Here is an 11113-nt window from a genome sequence, read left to right as displayed (position 1 = left end):
AAGGTACATTTTGACCGCATTGATATGACTACTGTCTTTTTATACTCATTATTTTGATCATGGAATGCCTCCTGCTCATCTCTGATCAACTAAGTGCATAAAAAAAAATACAAGACTTCTTTTTTAAATCAGGCAGAAAGGAATGCACATTTACTCTCAACTTGCCTTGGGGCCTTAGCCTGCACCAAACATGTTTTTTGGAGTTCAGAAAACAAGACTAATGGAACCTACTGGGGGCTCCCACATGCATACAACTGTATCATAAACTGCTATTATGGCACACTTCCAAGGTTCCAAGTATATTTTTATGGCATAATATACAAATGATTGACACAAACATTACAGTAATGCATGAAAAGTGCTAACAAAAGAGTAGACTGAGCAAAATGTATCATAATCAGATCATCCTTATTGTCTTTTAGACTCATTTGTCTGACATCTGTGAATGTGAAGAAAATTAGGTTAAGAGGACAGTCTCCTTGATTTATTTTTTTGCTTTGCAATCGCTGTAAGGCTATTGTGATAAATTACCCCATAATTAGTTATTATCTGTGGAGATTTAATACTAATCTCACAAAATGTTGATTCTCTTTTCCAGAGCTGACTTCATAATCCTATAATGAATCTGTCCTTTAATTTAAAAGTCAAAAGAGCTACTGTCATACCCAGGTTCTCTATGTGTGTGTGTGTGTGTGTGTGTGTGTGTGTGTGTGTGTGTGTGTGTGTGTGTGTGTGTGTGTGTGTGTGTTTGTGTGTGTGTGTGTGTGAGAGAGAGAGAGAACACATGTATGCAAGTGGAGGCATGAGAGTGTCTTTACACTTTCACCAACTTTTTTAACATGTCTGTGTGCTGCTGGCTGTTTTTCTGTATGATTTCCTGTTGGTATTACCCCCAAAATCCTGACCCACCAAGACGATGCCCACAAACGATATCAGAGATACTTTGCACAGCCTTTTGTGGTGAACTCAGCTCTAACCAAAACAGTTACAGTTCAATTGAGCCTCTTGCAAAAGCTGAAAGTGAGATGGAGGAGGCACACAGCCTTCCTGGCACTGTCACTACTTTAATGAGCCTTTGCACCTTAAGCTTCCCAGGGAGACGAAAAAACTAATGAAAGACTACCTTAATGAAACAATAGCAAAGGTTTTCAAATTGTGAATACCCTCTTTAATCAAAGACTCATAACTAAGATTTTCTCAAGCCATCTGATTCATCAGCTACTAAATTATGCCAAAACAAAGGGGATTTCACAACATCACACACCTAGTCAATTAAAATACCCTGTGTTCATGGGAATAATTGGAATATTGAAAATAACAGGGATACAACTCCGTGTTTTTTCGTGCTCTTAGAGTCGGATCAATGATGTTACCTCTAAATGAGCAAAAGCCCCGATGACAAAGGTTGAAAAGCTTCTTCGGCTTATAGCCTTAACCTTAATAGTGGCACTGTGGGGACACAACATAGAATTAAATGTAATTATGAAAAAATGTTTCCAACCCAAGAGGTGCCTGTGAGAGGGAAACCAGAGAGGCTGTATTCATTTCACACAGCCCTGGGTGCTGAGAGGATATGGCAGTCCTTTTCATATTGGCAGCTGTTTGATCAGACTAACAGCACTCCTTAACTGAACCATAGCTGCAGGTCTGATCTAACCTCCTCATCAGATTCAAAAGAGACACCGCGTCTCCAATGCACTCCAGGCTCTTTCCATAAACACAGCTGAATTATTCCTTTGAGCGCTCCTTGCTTGATAAAGGCCTCCATTTTTCTTTCAGAAAACAGAAGGAGTCTCAACAACCAACAAACCTTACAGTGGTAGATGTGGAGTAATATTACCCGCAGTGTGTTACACAGTGTCACTCTTATATCTGCCACTAAGGCAAAAAATATCACACATTTTACAGTGAGGGCATCTGATAGCTTGTAGATCAATTTTGGCTGATAGTATTCTCTGCGTATTGTGGGACATAACAGGGAAAGTAGAGGGCAGCAAAAGAAAGAGCGAAAGAAAGAATTCATCACAGACACTGACAGTGAATGGAGTGTAGCTAGCATGGCTCTGTGTTGTGTGTTGATCGTGATTATCAGAGCCATAGATGACTGATAACTGAGGAGTGGTGTTGTGTGTGTGTGTGTGTGTGTGTGTGTGTGTGTGTGTGTGTGGTGTGCGTGTGTTGCGTGCGCATGGGTGCGTGTGTGTGTGTGTGTGTGTGTGTGTGTGTACCTGTGCGATCTGAATGACTGCACAACAAAGAGTCTGAATGGATTTAGTCAAAGCTCAAACTCTGATGCAGCTGCATTCCGGGAGGTTTATGATGTGAAACACCAAAGGAAAGGAAACAATGATCACATTCATGAGATGTCATTTTCTTCCACTTTTATCTGAGGAATTTTTTGAGTCGTCTCCCACCCCCCTTTTTTTCATAACGTAATGTGTCCACCTTATCCAAAGTGGGCTTTTGTTAGAAGGCTTTGTTTGAAAAAGCCATTCTCACTAATAGGGTGCAGGTTAGTTACCTCTACAGTTAGTATCCATCCTCACATACGCATGTACTGTAGTTGAGTGTGCTGGGCCTATGAAGATGTAAATAGGCCTAAAGTATTTCATATGCATGGATTTGAGTGTAAGAGGCTCAGAGGTTAATACGTGAGAATCATAAAGTCATGAAGTACCTTCTTTTTTTGATTAAATTATCCCTCCCCTCAAATAAGGTATTTTTCTCATTGTTACCTCACTTGGATGTTTGGCCTTCAGTATGCAGAATGATTTATGTGTAGTTTCTTTTCACAATTATTGACTGAAGAGGGAATCTTTCTCTGTGCTCACCATGCATCCAAAGTTACAGTAAAGACATGTATGGTACCTCTTTGGAAGGCAATCACATTAAAGTAAACTTTTGACTTTTGAAGTTTACCACATGTGCATGGTCATAGACTCCAGATTTTTCAAAGAGGGAGAAAAAGAGGTAGCACATTATGCACCATATCAGACACACATTATCAATATTATATTTTAGTGAGTATTGTACATGTCTTGAAACATGTTCAAACATTTTAGAATGACCAATTCATCATTGTCTTTTTTGAGGGAGGGGGAGCAGTAGAGGATGGTAGAAAGACTCAGATGTGGAGGTGAATTACAAACTTTTATTTTGTTTTTGTTTTTATTTTCATCAAAGGTTTTCTTTAAATCATTTTTTTGTGTTGTTTTTAAGACACTTTAATAAAGGGGTAGTCATTTCACTTTATGAGCCTGCCTATGGTTCCCCAATGGCAGCAATGGCGACAGGTGTAAACCGAGCCCTGGGTATTCTGCTCTGCCTTTGAGAAAATGAATGCTCAGATGGGCCGTTGTGGAATCTTGCTCCTTATGAGGTCATAAGGGGCAAGGTTTTCTCCCTTTCTCTGCTTTGCCCGCCTAGAGAATTTTGCCCACCCATGAGAAAGAGACATAATGGCTTTCAAACAAGCAAAGTGGCAAAAAAGCTACAGACTCAGAAATGGCACATACTAAGGAAAGCTCATTATGGGACTGGCTGTAGTGGCTGTAATTCTGCACCAAGGCTGAATTTCAGAAAAGAGACTTCAGATATGGTATTAGGGGAACTGCATCCAAAGAGCACCATGTCATGGGACCATTAATGAAATTACACAAATTGGTCCCTTTGTGTAGCTCTCATGTTGGCAATTGTAATGTCTTACAAAGGAAACAGCAGAAAGCCACTGAAGGTTGTTCTGTGATAGTGGTCATCCCAAACACTTCCAAAAATTTGTACCGAAACAACATCTCCCACTTCTAACTGCACCACTAAACCATTGGATGCATTGTCCTCTGCATCTGTAGGTGTGGTGTAACGGTCAGCTGCTGTAACTAAAACATGTTCGTATTTGACAAGTCTCAATATCATTACACTTTCATAGTGTGCTACATGACCAGTAAATCTGAAGTAATACACTCCTCTCACTGGTGCAGTGAAGAAACCTAAAACACAAACAGAAAAACAGTCACAACTGATAGAAGTGAAACATTGAAACTGATTGAAAATGTTTTTAAAGCACTAAATTGGGCTACCTGTGTTTGGGTTGTAGTGTTGTCCAATGTTGGTAAAGACATTTTTGTAGATGAGTGGAACATAACCTGTGTCTGCGCTTGTGTTACCATCACCAGATGCCAAAAGGGAGGCAGAAAAAGCCACACTGTGGCTCACTGTGTCAAGGTTAAAGAACACAAAATCAATCCTGAATTACTTCCCATTGAGCCATATAGTCACATGTACACAAAATACTACACAGGGAGGTAAAAATTATGTTCCTTTGTTGGCATTTTGAAGTTCCTGCAGTGTAGCCGTTAGTCCTGAAAGCAAACACACATTCATACACACACATTCATAGCCACATGCACAAAATTCTTCACATAAATCTCGAACCCTATCCTTTACCTTTCTGCTGTTTCTCCAGCTCCTCTATGCTGCCTTCACTGACTGTCAGTCTTTCCTGTAGCATGCTGAGCTTCTGCTGAGAGACTGAAAGCTCTGTAGATTGCACTAAAGTGACAGAACAATGTGACAAAAAATTTGACATAATGAAAATTTACAAATTAGAGATTCAACCCAAAAAATACCTCACTTATGGTTTGGTATGATGTCAAAGGATGGCACAGTCATATACTGTCATTCTCACATCTGTCATCCTGGCCTCCATGGCTGTAAACAGAGTGCTCATGTAAGCTCTACTTCATCTAGTTTGTCGTAAAGTGAGTCTTTTATTACAGCGTACCGGAATTCTCCTTCTCCAAGGCTTCCACCAGGCTCTCAGCATGGTTACTCTGGCCGTCAGGTGCCTCAGCTCTACTCTCTGCTCCACCAGCATGTCTCTCAGACTCCTCAGTTCAGCCCAGATGTCCGACGGAAGCAGCAGTTCTTGTTCACCTCCCTCAGCTTCAGTCCCAGGCCTCTGCATCTGTGCCTTCTTTTCCCCGCTCTCAACGTTAGGAGCTTGAAGCAAGATATCATTGTTACTGCCGTGTTTCTGAGCTCTGCAAAGATGGCAAAACATATGCACCAGTAAGAAGACCAAGGAAGTCTTCATCTTATTTCGGAAAGGATCGGTGCTCTGCTTGCTGTCTGTGGCATAGTCGTGCACTGGATCAGCCATTTATGTGTGTATTCAAGGTCAGATATGTCAAGTGGATGGTGAACTGCCAAAGTTGTGAGAAAGCACACCTGTAACAACAAACGGCAGAGAGCACTAACAGTGACCCAGTTGCTTTAAACAGATGGTATAGTTTTATCTTGGAGTCCCGCGATCTTTCCATGGGTCGATCTAAACCTTACTTTTTTCTTTCTTTCTTTCTTCTTTATTTAATTATTAATTTAATTAAGTATTACTTAAAGTAAAGTAAAACTTAAAGAAAAAGCAGTTTATTATTAAAGACGTTAATGTGCTTACTCAAATTAAGTAGAATCATACACTGTTTTGCCTGCTTTTCCATCTTTATATAATCCTCAGACTACTCCCTAATCATATACAGTATGTTTGTGCATATTTGCACTTTATTTATGCAAAAGGTCTCTAAGGTCTTTATGAGGCAGATATCTTCAAACATGAGGTTTGAATTTGGTCAACATGACCTGTTTCTTTAATGCCACCCTCAAACAGCACCTGATGTAAGTGTCCACTCTTTGTCAGAGAGGAAAACAGATCCGACAGAACTCATTCTCTCTCATGCAGTGACAATGTTTCAGCATGATAAGACTTTCCACTGCTGGTGCTTTGTTTCTGTCTGCCAGAAAAATAGCTATATGTCAAGGGAAGTCTGAAGTGTCTTCAACACCTTGAGTGCAATCGGGCATTGTTACAGTTCCCTAGGCTACCCTCAAGTTATTGGGAAGAGGTAGGGAAATTTCCCATTGCAACAAGACCATTATCTGGGCGTGTTGCTTGTGAGTCATAAGCGTGTGCATCAGTGACAAGTTAGACAATTAGACAGAAATAACAACAAATCAACCTGTCGTTAAACAAAAATATTTTTCTTGAAGCGTATAAAGTGCAGTGTATGACATGATTTATGCTGATTGCTGCTTGTGTTTATGAATAAGAATATTGAGCAGCTGTCAGTCAGAATGAATCTGCTCACTGCCACATACAACAGGGTTTACACCAAACACATAGGCATCAATCTTTCTAACAAAACACTGCCAGCGCTCAGGTAGTGGGCATGAGAACACAACTGAGTGCTGTCTTTAGTACAACAGCAGACGAGCGATTTCACATCTAATCATTCAAGCGCATGATGAATTGTCTTAACACAATCTTTCAGAATCCTGTATTTGCTTTGCTTTCTATACATGACAGACCCATCATAAAGAAGACTTTGCTGTCGGGGTAAACACAAACAAATGTACATATTTCACAGAAGTTTTAAAGAAGAGTTTTTTTGGAAAGAGAACACAGGTTTTTTTATCCTGGTGCCGGAGGGGGCAGAGATAAAGAGAGTAATAGTTAGACTGCGGTCACATTGGTATGCAGACAGTCATGAAAGCAGTGCAGTACCTGTTGCATCTTGCAAATTCAGTGAATATTGTGAAATTTCACCACTCAAATTGGGGAGGCCCTATTTTTTAATCACAACTCAAGGGATAACTGGTACAGTTAGATAAACGTAAATGATTTGGATTAAAGATGATCTACTGATGTACACTGGTTTACTGATGTATCATCATCCTTGCTAATATCATCATCAAAGAGACAAAATGAAGATGAAAAATTGAGGTCTAGATGTTGAAGGACAGTAAAATGACATCTGAAATCTGGTGAATATCAATTTTTCCTGAAGTGTACGTCGTGTATGAATGTTGCAGTACTTTTGTTCTTGTTTTGTTCTTATCAATACAGTATTGGATGATTTTTAACCCTTGTATGGTATTTGGGTCAAATTGACCCATTTCAAATTTTTACAAGAAGAAAAAGTTAAATTTTTCTACCGTCTGTCAATGGCCTTACCTTATTTTCTGTGATAAACATGCATTCCAGACTCAATTCAGAAAATTATTCTGGCCCATAATAATGATCACATAGTGGATTTTTAACATGAATTATAATCTCATGACAAAAAAAAAAACATTTCCATTTTAAATTGTGTTCTAGTAGAGACTGATTGCATTCCCTAAACATATATGTTATCTCAATTGTTTAAAATTGAGATAAAGACAATATTTGTTAATAGATCATGAAGTAAAGTCTTATTTCAGAATTGTTTTTAAAACCCCAAATAAGTCAAGGGTCAATTTGACCCGAGGGATACGAGAGGGTCCCGAAAGTGAAGACAACACAAGGGTTAAACTTGATTGTAGATTGTATAACTAGCCTACATTGACTGGTCCCACATCTGCAATTTAACAATTAGGTACTGTAATGCTAGCATCAGCATGCTAATGTGCGCACAATGACAATGCTGACGCTCAGGATCTGATGTGTACCATATTTACCATCTTTGTTTTGGCATGCTAACATTTGCTAATTAGCACTAAAAACAGAGTAGGCCAACATAAACCAAAGTATTGACTAATTTAAATGATCGCCAAAATGATTACAATTTATCCTGAGACAAATCTCAAAATCAAAAATATCAACCTCATGGTGGCGCTACATAAAGGTCCCTAAATTGTTATCAGGATCCTTTATCATCTGGGAACCATGAATGTCTGTAGAAAATGTTATGGCCATCCATCATGTAAATGGGGAGATCTTTCACTAGACAAATGAAAAATTTGATTGATGGTGGTGCTGTAAAAAAGTCAGAGAATCACCAGTAAGATCCATTATCTATACATGTATAAATATATATACATATATATGTATGTATATTTCACAGCAATTCATCTAACAGTTGAGTTGAGATATATCAGTCTGGACCAAAGTGGTAGATCTGCTGACATTTCTGCTCTACCACTAGCATAAAATATATATGTATACTGTGTATATTTCTCTTCTACTTAAGGTTTATCCATGCAGATAGTTTTGCTTTTATTCATCCATCTTTTGAGGTATTGCACTGCAACATTTAAAAATTAAATTGAGCTAAAAAAAAAACTCACACTAATCCTCAAAAACAGTAATCTGGGATTTGGGGTCTGGTTACAAGCTTTTCTCTCAGTCTGAGTGTCTCCTTTGGTGTAGTTTGCTGGAGAATACCTCAGCTCTCATTATCATGTACCCAATTTCCTCCTGGGGATCAACAAAGTATTTCTGTGCTATGTGGAATATGGAACACAAATATTACATTAAAAAAAAGAGCAAAATCCCCCTGTTACTCTGGATAATCCACAACCGTATTCGGGGACTATTTCTTCAGATGAAGAAGTTCAATGAAAACTTTATAGTGATGTTGCTGTTGAATTTGTTTTACTGTAATTGTTCAATGTTGTGAACAGCACATCCATCAAAGGCTCTAAATATATGCACATGAATCCAAAACTATCAGCCTGGCTACACAGCGAGAACAATTTAGGGAACTGACCCTTTACTGGCACATTTCATGCTATACAGTCCCATAAATGTAACCCTAATTTTGAGCCAGTCAATACAGTATATCCAGAAAGTGAAAAACATGTTTTATGGTGTCAAAAGTCACACATGCCAAAGATGTCTGGCATTACATTTTGTCAAAATGCCGGTTAACAAGGCAACACATCATCTGTGGCTCCTCTCCCATTGGTCAGGAGAACCTGTTACCAAAGTGTCAACCTGTGATCTGACTCCTGTAAATATTCCCACCCAGGGAGCCTTGGACGAGAGCTTCCCCTCAGGTCAATCCACTCCTGCAGGGATGAGCCTCAGTTTCCTCTGTAGCTGCCCTTGGGACTGAATCTCTAATCTGGATCTCTTCCTTCTGGCCTTCTCATGGGTCAGACTGGAGGAAAAATGTCAGGTTTTTCAGGAATTGGTTATATTTGTCTTTGCATGCAGTTTTTGATCAACACCATTCTAAAAGGTGGAATACTAGGGATGTGGTGCAATATCTGCTGAAGTGTGATAAGATGACATCCAGGCAGAACTATCAAGCATCTCAAAGTGACAGGCAACCTTAAATACCTTCCTTCATTCACCTCTCAGGCAAATTCCTCTCTTGCTGTCTTTCTTTTGCGTTTCTCACCGACTCTTCGTTGTTTTTCCCATGGGAGTTAGGACAAACATGATGCTCTGTACTTTTCTATCCTGAGTTCTTTTGAAGGTTTAACCTTACTGATATTTTCTCTGTACTCACCCTGTATCTTTTCATGCCCAGTCCCCGGGCCAGACACATGTGACCCAGCCATGGAAATCATATTTTCTGCACTTGCTTTTACCTTTAATGAACTCAGCTATCGGGGCTTTCACAAACTGAGCTCTCCTAGGCAACTCTATTGTCTCCTAATGTAATTAAGGGGTTCTGTCAATGATCAACCAACATACCCTAGTGTCAATATAATTGCACGTAATAGAAATGTTGACACATAACATAATCTACAATAATAACTCTAATGCCAGTAATCACTCTACAAATTGACCAATCACACTGCTATGCTTCAAGACCCACATCTGACCCAGCCAATCATGCTGAGTGGTGGGAGGCCGGAGGTTGAGTCTGCTAGCTACTGTATGAAGTGGGCTTGACTGCAGGTAGTTAGCCTCAGCCTAAGCTAATGAAGCATACTTCCCCCTGTTTATGGCAGCCAAGGAAGAGGGAGCGCTAGCCTGTGCTTGTCTGCTGCTGAGAATGCCCATTAACGCTCTTTTTCCCCTCAGGTGATGACCACCTGAGCTATCAAAGACAAGTGTGTCTGCAACACCACCCTCCCCCTCTTCCACCTCTCATCACACTCCATCCTCTACCCGCCTTTGCTCCGACCTCCGCCCAGACACATGCTGTACAGTCACTTGCACAGTAGATAGCAGTTGTTTTTTTAGATGTGGCTTTATTTTGTACATCATCATCATCATTATCATTAGTCTAATCATTATAATTTTTTTCACAAAAATGTTCTATCCAGTGGAGATTGACAGTAGTCACAATAAAAGCTGAGATTTATGGTGTTCACTATACAATGGAGGTGAAAAAATGAAAATTGAAATTGAATATATTACAGCTTTTTCTGGAAACAATGTCCCGGGAACAGAAAGAAAAAATTATGACATGAAACTAGAAGAGAGGCAGATGGGGAATGACATGCTTCAAAGGTCCACAATCCACATTGTCTGACACAATGGGTTAACTTTACCCAGTACCAACAAAGTTTGACCCTGTGTTAGGGTTTTTCAATATCACTGTTGGGTTTTGACCGATGTTAGACACAACAAGGTCAAATACATTAACCTCTACAACCATTAAACTGTCACAAAAGTATTTTGTTAGTTAAAAAATTACGTACATGATAGATAGGCAAAGCATTTACTATCAGTAACAAATACATGGAAGTTTAAAAACAGCTATTATAACACATGGCAGCAATAAAATAACATTAACATGAAAAAGACTAACAATTACTTAAAACAACCCATAGTCCTGGATGGTTTTTATGGGTACAGTGTGAAATAACCCCAAATTTTGTTGATGCTATTTTGAATCAATCTGGGTCAGTTTTGACCCAGTGATTCTAAGTGTGTACAGTTTTCTGTTTTCAGATAAAACGTATCTCCACTGTAGCAATTGGGATTGAGTGCCTTGCTTAAGGGCATCCCATCAAGTACTACTGATTGAAGGGAAAGCATTCCCCATTCATTATCCTAACCCAGATTTTCCCAGACCATCCCTCACATCCCCTTAAACCAAAGATGAATACATTTAACCCAGAAATGCGGCCTCATGTTATTATGCAATTATTGCAAATAGTTTTGGTATATGACTGACTCTAAACTGCAGGCATAGCACAGTTACTATGACTCTCCTACAGCCCCTCTTCCTTTGTCCAGGACATTTCAAAACTTCCTGTCAGTATCCCTGAACCCATAATAGATGTGTTTCTTCCCCTGTCTGGCATGTGTGATTCACTGTCCCTGAAACACAGCACCACCTAATCTTGAAGAGCAGATAAAGCAAATTAGGGGAAAGAGACATCCATCACAGCTCTA

At 39.4% G+C, this 11113-nt stretch overlaps 1 protein-coding gene across 1 annotated transcript; it reads right to left on the bottom strand.

Annotated features, from left to right (window-relative positions):
• Positions 1-3646: 3646 nt before the first annotated feature.
• Positions 3647-5158, bottom strand: LOC116692895 (uncharacterized). Its single transcript, XM_032521481.1, has 6 exons — positions 4933-5158; positions 4781-4858; positions 4444-4548; positions 4313-4358; positions 4077-4243; positions 3647-3986 (listed from the first exon to the last, which is right to left on the bottom strand). Exons 1-6 carry the CDS (start codon positions 5156-5158, stop codon positions 3703-3705), a joined length of 906 nt encoding a protein of 301 aa, XP_032377372.1. The 3' UTR covers positions 3647-3702.
• Positions 5159-11113: the final 5955 nt, after the last annotated feature.

The sequence above is a fragment of the Etheostoma spectabile genome, chromosome 7 (genome assembly GCF_008692095.1).
Source record: "Etheostoma spectabile isolate EspeVRDwgs_2016 chromosome 7, UIUC_Espe_1.0, whole genome shotgun sequence".
NCBI classification, from domain to species: Eukaryota; Metazoa; Chordata; class Actinopteri; order Perciformes; family Percidae; genus Etheostoma; species Etheostoma spectabile.
The sequence above is the reverse complement of the archived record's forward strand: the minus strand, read 5'-3'. Positions and strand labels throughout refer to the sequence as shown.